General features: G+C 39.8%; 1 protein-coding gene across 2 annotated transcripts in view; it reads left to right on the forward strand.

Annotated features, from left to right (window-relative positions):
• GSK3B (glycogen synthase kinase 3 beta) overlaps nt 1-18,989 on the forward strand; it is a 143,919-nt gene that overhangs the window by 108,099 nt on the left and 16,831 nt on the right. For both annotated transcript variants that reach the window (XM_063394059.1, XM_063394060.1), the window contains exon 8: nt 9,967-10,062. In XM_063394059.1, the coding sequence (XP_063250129.1) occupies nt 9,967-10,062 (96 nt within the window). The remainder of the gene's footprint in view (nt 1-9,966; nt 10,063-18,989) is intronic.

An 18,989-nucleotide genomic window follows, 5' to 3' on the forward strand; every position in this document is an offset into this window, starting at 1 on the left:
TCCAGTCAGCAGCTTTCCTCTGGAGACTCCATGTCTTGCACATACTTCTCCTATGACTTTCTTGATGTCTTCTTACGGCCTTTCTGCCCAGTGCATTTCAAACTCAGTTTATCCAAGTTGGGTCAGTTTGCTTAGGAAACAGTAATGAAAAACCAGAGTTGCTTTCAGATGTAGGGCTGATGATGGTATCAGTGACAAGATTTTCAACTTTTGAGAAATGTCTTGGAGTGGTGTGCTGCCTTTTGCTACACTGCTTTTGTGACATGTGAAGGAGTCCATGTCAGATGACCAGATCTCCTCAGGATTGTGTGTGGTGTTTGCCTTTGGACATTTCTGAAAATCCTGGTTTGTTTCTTGATTAATGTCTAAAATCCTGAAAAACTAAAGCTAATGAAAGAATCAGCAAGATTGAAAAAGACCTCTGAGATCAAGTCCAACCTATGACCCAATACTGCCATGTCAACTAGACCATGGCGCTAAATGACACTTCCAGTTTTTTCTTAAACCTCTCCGGGGACAGTGACTTCATTACCTCCTTGGGCAGTCCATTCCAATATCTAATCACCCTTCCTATGAAGAAATGCCTTCTAGTGTCCAGCCTAAGCTTTCCCTGGTGCAGCTTAAGACCATGTCCTCTGGTCCTTTCACTTGTTGTCCGCAAGAAGAGCCAAACCTCTACCTGAATTTTTGTAAATAGAACTTTATATCATGGTGACAGTCCATGGCTTGATCAGAAATCTGAGTATAGAGAGGCCTTATTGGCAAAACCATAGTGCTCTGCCCTATGATTGCTTTGATTTGACAGTCTGAAAGTAAAATAATCAGGAAACACATGGTCTCTTATTATTGACATGCTTGGTAAGCAGAAATTTGTGGTTTGGTTGGAAGTTTGCTAAGAAGCTGTTAATATCAGTTCTGCACTACTGAAGAAAACATCTGTGAGCCAGTAATTTCATAGCACGTATGTGCTCCAATTGTGGCACTTATTTTTTTACACTTCAGTTGTATTGAAGCTGAGGAGTACTTCAGTAAAATTGCTGATAGCCTTTGTACCATCTGTGGTGGTAACTTTTCTTGACTAACTCATAGTAGTGACGATATATAGTGCTGGCAAACTGATGTTATTTCTCAAGGCAACTGAAGGAGTACCAACTGTAAAGATATTTCAGTAAATTACAGGCTGAAGTTACGATAATTGTCCTCACAGAAAGAAACTTCTGACTAATTTCTTTAAATATACAAAGAAAGATATTTAATGATCATTCATACCTGCGTTGTGCTGGGGTTTTCTCATCTTCTGTTACCTGTGTAGTCCACTACACACAGAAGTAAAGTGAAACAAAATGTGCCGAGGCAATGTGTTTTAGGAAAGTCTAGCAGAAAAATACTGTAAATCTTAGAGCAGTAATCACTAAAAGGGATGTTCACTGAAACTTGAAGAAAATGTAATGTAAAATGTGAGCCTGAATGGGTACAGTGTTCTTGTGACAGTATTTGTCACTGATGCAGCGTATATTCTGAAGGCAAGACTGGAAGATAAGCTGAATGAAAACTGGAGAAATGGGTTGCTTTTCAGTGCCTTTGTCTTCCTAATCTTCTGTTGTGAAGTTTTGTAAAAACTATTCAGAAAAGCAGTAGCAGAAGGTGAAGGTAGGAATACAGAGAAGAGTTATTATTGAGAATATTGTGTTCAAGATCAAGCCATGAGAAATTGCCTAGGAATGGGATAACAAGATGCTTCCCTTGTAACGCTGTATTCACTTACAAGTATTTCTCTTGGTGGGAGTAGTGGGAGAAGGTGTGTTTACCTCAACATTTTCCTCACCTTTTGAAAATTGGGAAAAAGTAGAAAGTGAGGTAATTTTTTTTCTATTCTGCCAGCTGTTCAGATGGATCTGTCCTATCCACTGTGTATCCATTAAAAATGACCAATAATTGAACTAAGCAGATTAGTTTTTTAACTCTGCAAACAAGACATGAAACATTCTGCTTTTATGCATTTCCAGAATGAGGCTTAAATTCAACTTAGATTTGAAAGGATGATATAAGAGAAGCAACGACATGAGTGAGTTTAAGTTTTTTAGTCTCAGTACAATTGAGGACATGCAACTCTGCAGCATAAAAATTACCAGAAATGTTAAATCTTGGCACAATGTGTAAAACGTGATGTTGTATAAAGTTTCCTTTAGGGTAGGATTCATTAAAAAAAAATTGACAGATGGCATCCACCTCTTCCATTTGCTGCCATAGAAAACTAGTATTTAAAGCTTTCATTGTAATACAGACTTATTTTAATGCTAGCTGGCTGTGGGAGAGGCAGAGCTGTGGGATCTGACAGTTGTACAATAGCAGTGAGCTTGCTAGAAGCTTGCAGGTTGGGACCTGGGAGCTGCTGTTTGACTATCTGGGGTCCTGCTTTTCAGATATCTTCATTGGAACTGTGTGTCTGAAACTTAGGGGCAGGGCAAATGGTGTATTTTAAACTCCCAGAAATGGGCTATGGTAAGAAAATACTTACCCACACGTTTGGAAATATGTCAGACTTCCATCCTTTATATTTGATTGATTCCACTGCAGGAAGAGGTCAGCTTAGAAACTTTACTGCTGATTCTTATCAATTCAGGATGATTGAGTCACAGTCACACTTGAGGCATTTTTTAGAGCCAAGATAAACTTTTCAGCTTTCTCTCAGTTGCTTACTCAGCTGTGATCATTCAGAGTTTATTTCCCAACACAGCAAGTGAATGCTACACCTGGCTGGGAAGTTTGTTGCATTAGACTGGATAATGCCTTCAAAATGCCATCACATTAAATTGGTTCTCCTTTCTCATGCAGTTCCTGATGACATCCCCTCTTTAGCTGTGTTCATGGTGATATATCAGTTGGCACAGCTTGCCCTTCCCTGCAGGCCGTATGTTCAACATCCGCAGTCCCTTGCTGCATCACAAGCATTTTTGACTTTTGACAGATTTGGATACACTTTCAATAGTCTTCATGTAGTTCCATTTCAAGCAGTCTTGCAAGATCTTCTCTGTATAGTTTTCCAGAAATTTTTCCAGACCTACTGGAAACTGCTCTGAAAAACTGTGCCCCTCTAGAACCACAGCATCACATTCAATTGCATCAAAAGACAGTCCTCTTTTAAAGTTTTTCCTCTTGTTCCTATTTCTTTGAATATGGTCTTTCCTCATGTTATCAGTCTGGCTGGGAGAGAACTTTGACCATTTACCCCTGACAAAATGATGTGGGAATACAGTCTTGGAGCTCCATCTGAAGAAATAGTTTAACCCAAGTATACTCTTCTTGAATGCTTACACTGTTACAGGAGAGAAATCACATGCTGTGCAAATTTTGATCTTGAATGGTGACTCTTTCTTCTAATTTTTAGCTCTTGTTTGTTATTCCAGATGTTAGGTTGTCCCATCATTGGGAATATCTCAAGTGGGTAACCCAATATACTCATTAAAATTCATGCCCCTACTTGCTTTCAAGAGACATCTCCTTCAGAAATGTGCTCAGTTTCTCGAACAGTCACAGTGGTGGTAGTGTGGATTCCATCAGTGATCCCATAAAGAAATTATGTACAGGTAAACACTGCGCCTCAGAGCAGTCATGCAGCCTTGTACCTGATGAATTCTTCCAGCAGCCCGGGAGGGTTGCAGTTGTCACTTCACTGTTTAAAATCTGCTCTGCAAGTGGGACCCTGCTGAATACAGTTTGAAAGAAGGGGCACTTAGACCACAAAAGAGATTTTTCTTTGAGATGCAGCCAGGACAGACTCCTTCAGAAATTTCCAATCTTCAGTGCCCAGCTTGCAGTGCAGCAGTGCTGGCTGCAGGACTGCCATGCTCCCTGTGAAAGCTTGGGAGTTTGTTGACATTCCAGGCCGCACACGCTCTGGAGCATCCCAGAACCATCAAGGTAAAACCGGCTGGCATATGCTTTCAAACTAAAATGGCTTCAGTACAGTTCCTGCAAACAGTGGTTGCACTTTACTCCTCTTGCAGAAAGTGAATCTCAGACGGGTGACGGGTTTGTTTCTAATATAATTATCCTCTCAAAGTTTCTATTTAGTACTTTCCCTCTTCTCAAAAGCAGGAAAAAAATTACCTGTCAAAAGAACGAAGCAGGAATAATTGTCTGAGCAAGCCTGGGACATAGGGAGGACAGCATCAGCCAATCTGCCTGGTGTTTTCTTTACCGGAAATATTTTTTCCGTATGCTGCTATTTAGAGTATGAGATGAATCAACCAACTTGTGAAAACTGCAGGAAAGAAGTGGGGGTTACAGGGTGGGGGTGGTGTTTGCTTTGAGTTTTTTGGTTGCTACTGCACTGTGATTATTCCTTGAACCAAAACTGGCATTTTATGGTAATTTAAGAGGAATAACAAAATCATCTTCTCATAGTTCCCTGGGTAAGGGGGAGCAAGGGGGGGAAAAATGTATGAAAAAGCAAGTTCAGTAGTATCAGGAATCCTATTCATGTGTAAGTTTTTGGGCTCTTGACAGTTTTACTGTGCCTAATGCTAAGTATAGACTGCAATTATAATATATGGCTCATGCTCAAATGTCAAGGTACTATTTTGGGCTCAGTTTTTGAAATAAAATAAATCCAGTCAGAGTAGTTAATGGGCAGAGAGGAGGCTTCTCTTCTGGGAGAGTAAGCCATAGGAGAGTGTTTCATTTGATTGGATGTGGTCCTGTGCTGACAACCTGCCTGCGTCTGACATGGCCTTTCACGTGGGTTCTGTCCTCAACCCTGAGGGAAGTCCCCCGGCATTTTTTTCCCTGATGTCCCCCCACATCACAACTTGGCTGTTCCTGTGCCTCACTTAATTCATCACTTCCAGTGCTTGCAGACAGGCTGTATAAAAAGTTGATGGGCAATTATATTCATGTCAGCGGTGACAATGGATTTCTTCCTATTCCTGATGTATAGCTCCTTTTGTGTTATAAATAGAAAAGATACCTATATTTAGTTGGCTTTCATTGTTTGACAAGAAAGTGTTTTTGAAAGGAAGTGTATATAAAGTGGGTACATTTATTTCACTTTCTACCACTGGCCTCTTGAAGTATTGTCTCAAGCCATGTTAACTGCTTGAGATGCTACATTATGAATTTTTAAATAACTCTTGGCACACCTCTCACAACTTTCTGAAGAGTGCAGTCATGTTTGCAGAAGTATTAATTATGCCATCTGGTAAGCCATAAACATCAGACTTTTAGAAATACATTTCCTCCATAAACTTGCACAGTTTTCCCAGGGAAGACTACTATACCAATGCAACCACGACTTTCTAGAGGTTTCTGATTTAAATTATCACATTCTCCCCTCTCTAGTTTAGTTACTACCAGCTGGAGCTTCTGAACCCTTGATTCTAACCAAGGTCCCTATGCTTCTAACTGATTACATTTTGGCAAATGTTCAGCAGTAACAATGGTTGTCATAAAGGGCCTTTCTTCCACTGGGATTTGTTGAAACTCTTGCAACAAACTCCTTTTCCTCTGCTGTTGCAACAGTGTGGGTTTGGTCATAAATGACTCAGCGCAGTTTTGCATAGTGAAGCAGGTGTGGGCAGCAGCTGTCTTGGTACTGAGGTGTAACTGAAGTGTCTTTTGGAGCTGAATAATCCATCTTTTCCTCCTATAAAAGTTGATTGTAAGAACATAAACTGAAAATCTTTTTTCAAGTTCAGGGCTTAGTCCAGGTTCACCTTCTTGTTTGGTATGGATGACATTCTTGTGAGCCTTTCTTTATTGTAGCTTTTCTTTAGCTGCAGGAGATACATACCATTACCCTACCTTCACGAACCCTGTTCATGGAATAAAAATGTTTTGGGGAGTGTCATCCATTACAGATTTATGTCAAGGGAAAAACTTGACAGAATGTACTGTGAAACCTGTTGTGTTCAATTTTTGTTCTAGGAAAACCAGAGCAGTGTCTGCTTCTCAGCAAGTGTATTCTTTAGTTAATCTTAGTAGATAATGCTTCTTTATTTTTATTTAAGAGATGATGATGACAATCAGTAATGAAGAGCAAAACTAGTTGACCTGGCATCTTCGCTTGCAGGAAGATGCTTTGTAGTCTCACACAGACCTTCCCGTCATTCATTTGAAAGTTGAGTCTTCATTCTAGTTACAGTTGATTCCATCAGACAACTGCATTTTTGTTATTACAGTACTTACTTTGATTCTCTTTTTGTTTTTCAAGTGTTAAATAGAAAAAAAAATTCTACTTTTTCCTTGATAAAATCACTTTCCATAAGACTCCCCAGGAAGTAGAATAGTAGATGCCAATCTGCATTGACCCAAATAATTCAGTATTGGACCCTGTATCTCCTAAGAGCTCTCTGACTTTTACAAGGTCAGTGGGGATCTTACCAGTGTATGGAGTATGTAAAGGGAAGGTTTAAAGGGGGAGTCAGCCTTTCTTTGGCATCCTGTGACAGGACAAGAGAATGGGCAAAAATTAAAACATGTGAAATTCAATCTGAACACAAACCAGTTTTTGCTGTGAGGGTGGTCAAACACTGGAACAGTTTGCCCAGAGAGATTGTAGAGTCTCCATCCTTGGAGATACTCAGAATCTGTCTGGACATGGTCTTGGGCAACTGGCTTTCATCAATGCTGCTTGTGCAGGGGATTTGGACCAGATGACCTCCAGAGATCCCTCCCAGTCTCAGCCATTCTGTGATTCTGTGAAAGCTCTCCAAGGAACACCTGCTCCATAGTATTTTCAGAGTTGATACACCAAGAGCAGCGGTTTCATGGAGTAATTCTGCCAAAAAAGAGCACAGTAATTCATGCTTCTATCTCAAAAGAATTTTGACAGATTTTTGCAGCAGCTTAAGTGATTGCTGTTACCAAGGTTACTTGAAGGTATTCCTAATATACTGAAAATTTGGTATCAATCAGTGAGGTACAATTTCCAGTCATGTGGCCAACAGAATTGGTATGTTAGGGGGTGAGGAGAGATCCACTACAGGACCTCTTTGAGATATGTCAAGTACTGGTACAGTTTTACAGTTTATCACTTTATTCATCCCACTGTTCTCATTTGTAACTTGAATTTGACATAGTCTTTAAAACTTCTATTCTTCCTTCCAAACTACTTCTCTTTTCAGTTTTTGATTGCATTTTGGGGCATGTTGTTTTGTGGTTGGTTTTATTTCTTCCTTTAATCCTCTTTCAGTACAAATTCAAAGAGCAATCTGGTTTTACAGTCTCGAGGGAACACAGTAAATATAAATACACTGTGTAGGTACTAGTAGTCACTTTTCCTTTTGTACAGTAATTTCATGTGTCTAAGGCTGCTATGTAGCTTGAGAGGTCAGGCAATCCCTTCTTTAGCTACCGTGATCCCTCTTCAGTACCTTCCTTTCTAAGCATTCATGAAACCTTAAGTGCTGTTGCTTAGATGCCTGTGCTTGAGCTTAGGAGTTGCCCTCTCCCATCACGTGGAGTTACAGCTGTGCTTTTAATGAAATGTATGAATAGACATTGTCTGTGGGTTCTTCCATGAAATTGCCCTTGCTTATCTAATCTGAGTTCTCTGATGCTATAGGTGGTCTTTAAATATACTTGCACTGTGTAGGCTCCTGTTCTGAGCAGCCTTGGCAACCGAGCCAGTTTGATATATTTGGGCTATATTAAAAATAAATCTACTCACTGCTTCTTAGAAAAGCTATTGAAGGAATTTTTTTGAGGAGAAAAAGGTTAAAGAAGGTAAACATGCTTTTTAAAAAGTATTATTTATACTAGGGGGCCTGAAAACTTAACTTTTAGAAAAGATGAGAGAGCAATAGAAGGCCCAAAATATTTCAGAAAGTTAATTTAAGTAATCAAAAAAACTTCCAAGGTTTTAAAAATTGCTTTTATCCTGAATTGGGATGAAAATAATATCTATGGGTGTGAAATCCCCTCATCTTTTAGAACTGGAAGGGTTTGAGAGTGATGTTCATCAAGGATTTGAGAGCAGCACCATCCTGGCAGGGCTGGCCACTGGGAGGCTGATGCTCTGGTGGATGCCAGACAGAAAAACAGCAGGGAAAGTGCACATTTTCCTTTCAATTCTTTTTTCCTTTGAAAGTTGAGGAAAATATATGGAATCTGTAAACATTCTGGTTTTTTACCCCGTAAGTGAAAACAGTTTTCAGACACGCACAAAAAACATCTGCTGGCATCTCTGAGAGTAACCCTTGGCTTTTAGAATTCGGTGGGTTTTAAATCCTCATGAGTGATGTGATCTATGAAACATTATTGTTCATTTTATACAATTTGTCAGTCAAATTTGTTACCCAAGAAGCAACTATCTGAACAAGTTGCAGGGTTTATTTCCACTGCTGCTGCTCTTTATTTAAAAGGTTGCTTTGTGGGTAGGATTTTTTTGTGTTGTGCAACTCCTATTTTAGCAAAGAGACACCAAGTTTTGTTTGTAATACCTGATGATAATTTCCCTGTTCCACAAATTACTCAAACAGAAGTTACCTTGCTCTTTTACCTCCTTACCTGACTTTCTGGAGTGCATTTTTGTCATTTCCATTCTTCTAACAGAATGAAAATGTACACAGATGCTAGAATTTGTAACCAGATATTTCTTTATCAAGCAGCAAGGTAGAGTGCCAGCATTGTGTGATCATTTGTTGCCTGGTGGTGACAGTGCAGTCTGATGAGATGAGATGATAACATTACTCTAAACTGTGTGGAGGGATTTGTCATGGAGCCAAAGTAGTGCTGCTACAGGTTTCCTATAGATGAGGCTGAGCCCAGCACAGACGAGTGACTCCGGCCTTCTGCCGTCTCCCCTTCTCTCAGCAGAGGAGAAAGGTGCCCGGAACTGGGTGCAAGCAGAAAACAATGGGATTTCTTGAAGATACTTTGCAATTTTTAGCCAGAAGAAAATGGCTCTCTCACACTTTGTGCTAACTGAAAACAAAGCACTAATGCCATATTGTCAGGCTCATTTCCTCAAGGGATTTCTGAAATCCTTTCCAAGTCTACCCGCCCCTATAAAGAGATGTGCAATTGTTTGTTATTTCTCATACAACTAATTTGCATCCATAAATAACATTATGCAGGTTCTGGGAATGAGAAATACAGCTTAGTGAAGGTAAACCAGAGGTGGTATGCCTTTTACTTCCAAGGTAGATATAAACTAAGTTGTCCTCCATGTGGAAATACTTAGATGAGAAAGCACCGCCCAAACCCACACGGTTTTGTTTGTGGGGAGAGCAGGAGATGCTCAGCAGTAACTGGCTGATCTTTTAAGCTTGTCAGAGGACTGCTGTTTGTGACTTGAAAAATAGAGTCTGTGCTGCTTGATCCTTTATCAACCATATGCAGTGAAGACAATGTGTTTGGTAGTACTGTTTTATATAAACCTAATTAAAGTGAACTCTACCCCACCAAAATATTGCTAGGTTTGAGAGAGATGCTTTTATTTTGTGAAAAACTTTATAAGATAATTAAATTTTTGACACTGGGCTTGGAGCATGAACTGAATTGGCAGCAAGAGACCGCTGATGTTGGAGCAAGGGCCACAAAGGATTAAGACACTGGAGCATCTGTCATATGAGGAGAGCTTGCAAGAGCTGGCACTGTTCAGCCCGAAGCAAAGAAGGCTTGGCGGTGGGTGTGTATAAAAGTGTGCTCATCAGTGTGTATAAAAGCCTGGTGGTGTGAGGGGATGAAGAAACAACCAGGCTCTTCTTAGTGTTGCCCACTGACTGGGCAAGCGGCAGCAGCACAGAGTGCAACACATTTTTTACTCTGGTCAAAGACTGGAGAAGGGTGCCCAGAGACAGGACTTCCCTCTCCTGGGTGCAAAAGTTTTGTTGTTTTGATCTCTGTATTAACTTACTAGTTACATAGATTGACTTAGATTGTCTCAATGTCTGATAGGTTATACTTCAGTCTTAATTCTATATGAAGCATATCTAAGCAATTTGTCTTTTTCTTTCTTTATAGGTTCTGGGAACGCCTACAAGGGAGCAAATTAGAGAAATGAATCCAAACTATACTGAATTCAAATTTCCTCAGATTAAGGCACATCCATGGACTAAGGTGAGTCTATAGGATCTAAATAATAAAGATGTGGGCTGAAAGTAAAAATTCAAGTTGTTCAGTTTGTTCAGTAATTTGGTGGCTTTCAGTCTAAACTGGGTGCCTTTAACTAAGCTGGGGACCTGCAAACTTTTGATGTAGCTGAGGAGAAGGAGATACTGAAGCAGTACACTGTAATATCTGTTGGTCTGGGGGTTGCCTATAGGTGAGTTGTTTTTTGTTTTGTTTTGTTTTTTGATGATGGTGTGTGTGTTAGTAGCAGATTGCAATACTCTGCATACTGTCATGCTATCAGCTGATATGCACAAAAGTCACATAGAAACGAGGAAAGTGTTCCAGTATGTGTGTGGCACTTCTGTAGTGCTGTTAAATAGTGTGATGAGGGCTGACAGTCACTTTCTGAAATGCTTCTCTCATAGATAATATTTTATTTGTACTTCTGTAGGTGTGCTGTTGAGTGGAGATGTTTTTTTCTTGGAGTTTCTTCTTGAGATTTCTTGTTATCTAGCTTTCATAGGGAGACACCAATGCAGGACACACAGGCAGTATTGTGACCTCCATGACCACAGAGGAAACCGTTAGCACTGAAACAAACACATTGCTGCAGAATTAATTGGTCTTCCATATATCAGTGATGAATATTTGACTTGGGACAGAGTAACAATTATTTAGTCAGCCTCTTGGGTGTGGAATAAGTTAAATATTGAATCTAAAGCAATTGAAGCCTGGGTAGTTAACATTTCCTCTTGCTGCTTGAGAAAACCTGTTATGGTCACAGTGTATTTCCATCCTGTATCAGCACTCAGGTTTCCTTCTGCTAAGAAAGGAATAGCTGTGGGTGGAAGGGTTGCATGCCTAGCTGAGCAAATGTCCAGGGCAGATTCTTTTGGGCCAAATACTCTATGGCAATAAAAACACTGAATAAACTACTTGGAGATAATTGACAGCAGGCCATATACCTGACAGGTACATGCCAGGGCAGTACTACACATCACTGGTTTTGTGATAGATTCTCCAATGAGTTATGTATCTTTTCCCCACTAATCCATGGTTTGCGTTTCCATATCAGAGTTACTTTCTGTGTGTTGGTTAAGTGATGTATAATAGTATGGGAGGTTAGTAAATCCAGCAAGGCTTTTTAATACTTTGTTACCGACAGAAAAAATTAGAGCAGATAAAGTCTCTGGGAGTGATCTCTTCAGTTTTGAATTGTATCCTGGTAAAAGTCACAAGAGCAAGCCCAAAAACTTGGTAGCACTGAATATCAGGCTCACATCTGAATTCTTGCATTGGAGGCATTTGGATTGGGGGAGATTGAATTAATGTACAGTGGAGTAGAAGTGCAGAGCTGTACTGTAGGACATGGAGTTGAGTTGCACAGTTAGCTTAGATGTTTATCTTAGCGTGAACAGTCTATGAATCATCTGTATGCACTTTTGATGGTCTTTTAGAACACAACTTTTAGCAAATGGAAGCTTCATAAGAAGACTAAAACTTCCTTCTGTTTATAAAGAATGGTTTTTTGGTTTTTTAGAGGATCACAGGTGAAATTAAGAAGTGAGACAAGCTTGCCGGAAGATCGAATTTATGTTCTCCATTAGGGCACAATTAGTTTTGGAGAGTTGTGCTTGCAGCATAGCTTATCATTCTCAAGTCATTCTGCACACAGCCCTTGCTGATGTCAGCTGGGTGTAGAATAGCATTTAAACCAGGTTATTACAGTTGGGTTACATGACACTTCATTTATGAGATCTGTACTTATTATACAAATGCTAAATTTAAAAAATGGATTACCCAGCATGATGCTGGTAATGATGCTTATCTTCTTATCTTCTCGGTGCATTACTTCTCAAGATCCTTGCCTTTCAACATTTTGAGCATATTGAGCCATGATAGATTTAAGTAGTAGCATTACATAGAATGGGTTCTTAACGAGTTATAGTGATATAACATCTGATGACATGTCAGTGGGCATAGGCAAGCTTCTCAGAGCTTCTCCATCTTAGAACTGAATAGTGACAAAAACCTCTTCAGAGCTTTGGCTTTGAAAAAACAGGAGTGACTGAAGAAGTGAAAGTGAAAATGTTGTCAGTTGTTTGTGGGTTTTTGTTACAACTGTCTATGTAACTAGACTGCTACAGCTAGTTGTCATCAGGACTTGAACTTGCAGCTTCAGAAGCACAAATCTTTGCCATCTAAGCTGAAGAATTACTGAACATGACAATAGATAGAAGGTGGTTATTTTTGTTGAGTAGTTGTGACCAGAGGCAGACAGAAGGATTTTTTTCTATGTGTGAAATAACTTCTAGGCAGCTACTTTCAGCATGTTTGAAAGAGAGCTGCTGAGAATATAGTCATTCCCTGCTTTATACTCTTAGACACAAAAGCATTCTCCCTGTTTTGTGCTGTTTAATAGTACATGGGTATTTGTCAAAGCTGGGTTTGTAGGCCCTCCCTGGAGTTAGTTTTATGCAGTTGAGGTACCCAGTGCACGTTTATATGTAGTCTGAACTGGTTGTTTCTAGGCCAGTGATCTATACAAAAATAAGGTCTTGTTTTCAAGGAACTTCCTTGGTCTGCAAAAGTGTGCATAGATGGCATTCAAGAATTCTCTTTGGAAGCTGTAGTAGCTACAAGTTGCATTGAAATTCCGTGGTGCTGACTTGCATTGGATGTATCTGGTTCTGGTCTGCTCTCTTAGGCATTTCTGGGAGGCACGGACCTGTGACTTTCCTGCTCAGTATTGCTGGGATGATGTGTAGTCTTACCTACTTGTGAGGAAGAATGGTGGCTGGTGCTATAGCACAATGTAATACATTCTGGGGTTTTTAGAGAGACAGAGAAATTAACTCTGAAGACAGACAAATCTATGAAGGAATATATTGTTTTTTCAGATTAAATACATCTTGGGCTAAAATTGGAATTTTGAGCTCAAGTTTTATGGATGTTTGAAGCCTAACTTCATAGATGTATCTTAGGCTTTTCAGTAGACATGGATTGGTATTATCCTAATACACTATTGATACCTTCCTTCTTAAATTATGAGAAAAGTCTAGCTAGCACTCTAAAAACTATTTTTCTATGATGCAGCAATAGTATGAGTTTGCAGTGCAAACTCTTCTCAGACTGATTTTTCAATCTGTTGACAATTTGAGATTGAAGTAAATTTGTAACTTAAGAGTTGGATTCTCCCGTTATAAAACTTAGAGAGGCTTGTCTCTCATCTCCAACACAGTTTTGTGTTGGGCAAGCAGATGTGTGTTTTTATAGCAGTTTACAGGTGTGGGGCACCTGATGATGGCAGTTCAACATGTCCCTGGCGAGCAAAAGAAAAGAAAATCTGAACTTTCCAGGAATCTCGCAAACCATTCTTCAGAAACAGAGCTTCCCTCTTCTTTTCCTCTGTCACCTATCCCTACAACCCCAGCCTCAACAGGAGGAATCCTGGACATTTTGGTGCTTTGGCAGGGAGTCCTTTTCAGAATACCAGTGTGTTTAGTACCTTAAATATTCTTTTCATCCAAACCTCCCTTTATTTTTACTTCATATAGAATAGTTTGTATTCATGGAGAATAGTTTGTATTCATGCATCCTGCAGCTTTTCTACCTTGGTCTGCGAAGTAAGTGGCATCCTGTTTTACGAGAAGCATTGTTTTGCAGGGGTGTGAATCTGGCTGACTTAAAACAGTCAGAAAAGAATAGATAGGCTTTTAAACACACAGTTATATCTTTCAGGTATATCTTGGGTCAGAAAACAGGTCCAGTTTTTCCAATGGTGTCACCTCATAAAATAAAAAGTTACTACTCTTTCTGGATATTTGCTGCTATTGTTTTTACTGGGTCATATCTTCGCTTCTGTGTCTTTCAGCCACCTCAACTCCTTGAGCCTTCTTTCTTCTCAGAAGTGCAGTCTGATCTGTGCTACTAATCTTTATACTTGTTTCTGTTCTTGTGACTAAGCTTCATCTATACCATGTAACCTGTGACTGGAAAGCCAAGGAGGAAATCCAGGATCAAGTGCAAGACTGTAAATTACAAGGCTGTTGAAGTTCAGCTTTGCTGATTACTTTTCTGTGAATCTTTTGGCTCTTTTGAAAGGGGGGAGGGATAGTGGCGCAGCCAACAAAAGGCCTAAAGGCATTCTCCGTGTAAGCTCGTGGTAGATTGGTGTTGCTTACCATGGCCCCATTACAGCTGCCCTTTATCCTGGCATTACTCAGATGCTACCTTCAGGTGTCAGATCCCTAGGGTATGAAAAACAAAGGCAGTGCTGTGATAACTTCCAGAAATATATAAAATGTCCAACTGTGACAGCCTGCCTTTCCTCTTGCATCTAGCTAGTTAAAGATCTCATTAAGATTATAGTAAATACAATAGAATTATGTAGTTTAAGCCCTTTCTGTGTGGGGAAAATTACTCTTGGATTTTTTCTATTCTCCACCCAAGGATACTGCCACATGTTTGCCAGTATAATGTCAGGATAACAAAATAGATCTATGCATTTATATGCCCATGTTTTGTGATGACAGAACAATACAAGTTGCAACAGCAAAGGCAGTTTTCTTTACTTAACCATAACCTCTGCCTTGTCTCCATTGCATAGACATGGAAACAGTTTCTACTGCAGACAGCTCTTAAAAATGGACAGTGAGTCTCTTCAGTGTGCTACAGTTTGGTTACCTTTGTTTCTTCTGTTCTGAAAGTACTTGCAAGGTTTTTAAATATACTTTTGGTGAGAGAAATTTGAGTATATTCAAGAGAATGGCTTTATTTACCATCCCTAAATTTATACTTAGCTGGTGCCTGAATAATAGTTTCCAAGTCAGGGTTGAGTTGGAAAAAGACAGGAGTCATTTGCCTGACAGTAGAAGGGACAGGGAGAGATTATGTCATGATTAGATTAATTTGAGCATCTCTGTCCCTCTGTTGTGCACTCTTGTGGATGAATACATGAGGACTTTTCTCTACATCACTTTGCCTTCGTAATAAACTTGTGGGAGATTCGGGCAGGATCCTTCCCAACGTCCTTTTTGTTTTAGGGGCTTTTTCATTATTTGTACTGTTCAAGTAATTCTTTTGTCTGTGTGTTTAAGCCAAATGGTTGTAGCCTAGGAAAGCGGTGTCTAAGATGAGTCTTCAGACTCCAGCTCATCCCTTCTGGCACTTTTCCAAAACTATTGGTGATTATGACTTTAGTTGAAGTTGTGCAGAACTACAGTTGGTTGTGCTAAAGAGCTACTTCAAAGAGTAGCTTTGGATATTGACTTAAGAATTCATGTTTCTGACCATCTTATGAAGTAATTTCTGCTAATATTATAAAATACTTGCCTAATATTTTAGTCTTGATATCCTTTTCTGTTCATGTGTGTTCTGTATATATGTTTTTCCATACTAACCACATTACCTGGAATGCTGAATATTTCTGTGCTGGTAGCAGACAGTCCTGTTGTCTTCCCCACACTCTGGGACTGGGATGTAGAGCCTGGTCTCTCTCATGAACATAGTTTTCCTCCCTCCAGAACTGTTTTTATGTCTTCATCCTGTCCTACTCCTGCTCTCCTTGTTCTTGTCTAGTTGTTAAGCAGATTGTTTCACTTGTAATGCTTCCAAAGTGACTGCTCATACTGTAGATTCAAGGAAGAGCACCAAACAGTAAAATGGATAAACAGATAGCTCATTTTGTCACTTCTAATTATAACTGATAACAAAAGAAAGCAAAAACTATTTTGTCAGAAATCTTGTAAGTGAACCTGGATTTGGACTCAAGATGAAAATGCAAACTCTTCTTTCTGAGATTCAAGTCTGCTCTTTTGTAGAGGAACAAAGATAAAGTGAGGATGAGATGTTTCTTTGGTTGCAGTTCCGTGATTGGCATTAATTTCATCATGGAGCCAGGTCAGTTCTCTGCCTCCCACCTGCATATTCCTGAGATGCATTATGCTTTGTGTGGTAGTAAAAACCTTTGAACAACACATGTTCAGGATTTGGATCCATTTCCTTTACCTGACTGACCCAACATTCTGCCCAGACTGCAGATGTTGGGACAAGAGACTGGGGCAGACCTGCAAAAGGCCAGAACTCTCATTTCCAGCATGAACTGGATTTGATTTATGCCTGTTGTGAAACTGTGCCCTGACCTCTTTCTAAAGAGTACAGCTCTGTTTTTCGCTTGATGTGTAATGACTTTACAAGCAAAGAGTGAAAACAGCTCCGCTGGAGACTAACTTAAAAGAAAAAAAAGCTTTCCTGGCAAGTTCATATTTAGCAGCTTCTTTTCATAGCAGCAATGATTTTTGACAGTGTAAATCTCTTATCTTATATGGCTGAGAAAAGAAGCCAGGTTTTCTGGGTGGTAAATTGCCCTGCCTCTGCCCAATTTGTATGCAGTAAAGAAAGTACCGCCTAACAGTAAATAAGTGAGCACTAATGCAACATTAAAAAAGGATTTCCATCAGTGCAGCTACAGAAATCAAATGCAAAGTTTAACACGTCTTCTGCAGTGTACCATCCGTTTAAGCCATCCCACTGCAACACATCTCTCTAGGTTTTTATAGCAGCTGTCCCAGGAAGGTTGAGAGCACTGAGGTACATTTTTGGGGGTTCTCAGAAAAAGGGGAGCTGTTTTGCTCCTCTTGGCTTTGTTGCTTTCCTTTGGAGCTCGATAGAAGCAGAGCACATGCACTGGGTAATAAACGCGAGCTCGTTCTGTCTCCACAGGGTCCTCAGTGGAAGGAGCCCAGTAAAAAGTGTGTGGTCTCAAGAAGTAGCTTTGAAGACAGGTTCCTGGTCCTGTTCCCAGTTCTGTGTTGGCTCATTTGTAAGCCACTTAACCCTTCTGTCTTTACTTCATTTTTCCCTGTCTAAGTGCCATCAGACAGGAATTCCTGACTAATCAGGCACGGTGCTTTTAGAAAAAACATAGAGGCACTTAATCGGAGAAAAGTTGGGGGGCTTATATATATTTTAAAATATCTCCTAACACCAGTGCCTCTTTTGTGGACATCTTTTAACCTCCATTTTTTATCATGTGAGTTTTACACTCTTCAAAATAGCCAAATGGCATATTTTAGAAATCCCATGCTGAGATTCTCAGGCATTTGGAACAAGACTAGTCCCAAGAGCTTCAGATGCAGCCTTGGGTTTTTTTGTGTCCGGTAGAGTTCAGTGCATACACTACTGTCTTGCATGTGTCTCTTCTCTCTCCTTTTGTTTGTGAATGTGTTGTATTTCTCATGAGCCTTATTGTGTTAAACTTGTGTGATCAAAATGTTGCTTCACAGTAATTGTATTGTATGATGGCATTTTTAAAAAACTGATTTGAAAATGGTGTTCTACATTGATTACTTGGCTTGTAAACATTACAAGCTTTTGGTTGAAGGGAGGAGCTTTCTCTCTTAGCTAATGTTCATGTGCAGTAAAAAATGTGCTTACAAACCGAAAGGATGTGCACAGCCTGTCAGCCTTGAATTGGTGATGTGGGTGGTTCTTGGCAAAGCGTGTGAGTCTGAGGCTGGTGAGGAAATTTTTAACCATGGTGTCACAAACTTGATGGGTTAGCAACAGATGTCATTTTCCTAAGCCTCTGCTCTCTTAGGTAGCACAGCATGCGGGCAGTATTCACAATCTGCATGCAAAACGCACAGTGGTTGATGGCATGAAATCATGTCTTTCATACACACTGGCTAGAAGAGCACCTTGGTGTCACATTGTGAAGCTTTGGCTTTGGGGCTTAATTATGCCAAGACGATGGAGTGCATGGAAAGTTTGTTTGAGGAATGTCAATGAATTGAAAGTCAGAGCAACCATTCTGTTAAAACAATACTTAGCTCTTGCCCCATGTGGTTTTATTTGAGAGCTGAATGCTGATGTGAGTGAAGTGAAATAGGAGAATTCTGTGCTTTCCATCCTTTTTCTTTCATCTTTCCATACGTGCAGAAAAATAAAATTCAGAAGGGGCGTAAATTCTGCTACACTGGTAGGAACTATTTCCAATTAGTAAGATAAAATGAGATTGCTCTGCTAGTGCACAAAGCCTTCATCTGAATTGAAGTCTCTCGGGGATGAGAGCTGTGCCGTGCACCAGGGGCACTTAAGCCTGAAATGTTGAAGAAGGTGGTAGTTCCAGAAAAATGAAGGGGGCGTAACATAAAAAAAATTTGCATTGATAGCAGTTCAACTTAAGAAGGAGAGAGGAGTGTGTCAGGCGTTGCTGCCTCGCTCCTATGGTCTCTTGGTATTTGAGCATCACATGCCTGAACAAAGACACAACTCGCACTGGTCCCTCAGCTTTTTGGTGAGGTATAGATTTATTGGGATCGGAAAGGGGGAGGGAAAAACCAACAAAAGCACCAAAAGCTGTGGCTTTGGATGAGTCAGCATTTCCATTTGACATGATCATCCAGAGATTTTTGTAACTCATCCAAAAAAAACCCCAAAGAAAAAAACAGCAACCTGGGTCTCAGCCTGAAATTCATTTGCTTTGCAGAAACAAGAGGTTTTGAGTTATTCAAGTGCAAATTTTTCTTGAAGAATATTGTATGTAAAGCCTTTTTTTTGCATTTGTTTATCTCCAAAACAGGTTCATTTTTTAAAATGAAAACTTGAGCCTTCGGTCCCTCCTGTGGACAAATAGCCTTACACAAGGTCTTGTTTCATTTTAGAAAAATGAATTGCTGCGCCGGTGGGGTAGTATCTGATTGCTTTAAAAGTTCCTGTCAGTGTTTTATTTTTGGTTTTTATTTTGTTTGTGGACTTGCTGTGCCTTTGCCCGGCCGTATTTAGTCTGCATACTAAATGTTAGTCTACCCAAACACTTTGTGCACTTAGCTTTTTTCCTTTTTTTTTCCTTCTCTTTTTTCTTTCCTTTTTTTTTTTTTTTCTTTTTTTTTCTTTCTTTTTTTTTTCTTTTGCTTTCACCCAAATGTATT

Source organism: Prinia subflava, chromosome 3 (genome assembly GCF_021018805.1).
Source record: "Prinia subflava isolate CZ2003 ecotype Zambia chromosome 3, Cam_Psub_1.2, whole genome shotgun sequence".
In the NCBI taxonomy this organism is placed as follows: Eukaryota; Metazoa; Chordata; class Aves; order Passeriformes; family Cisticolidae; genus Prinia; species Prinia subflava.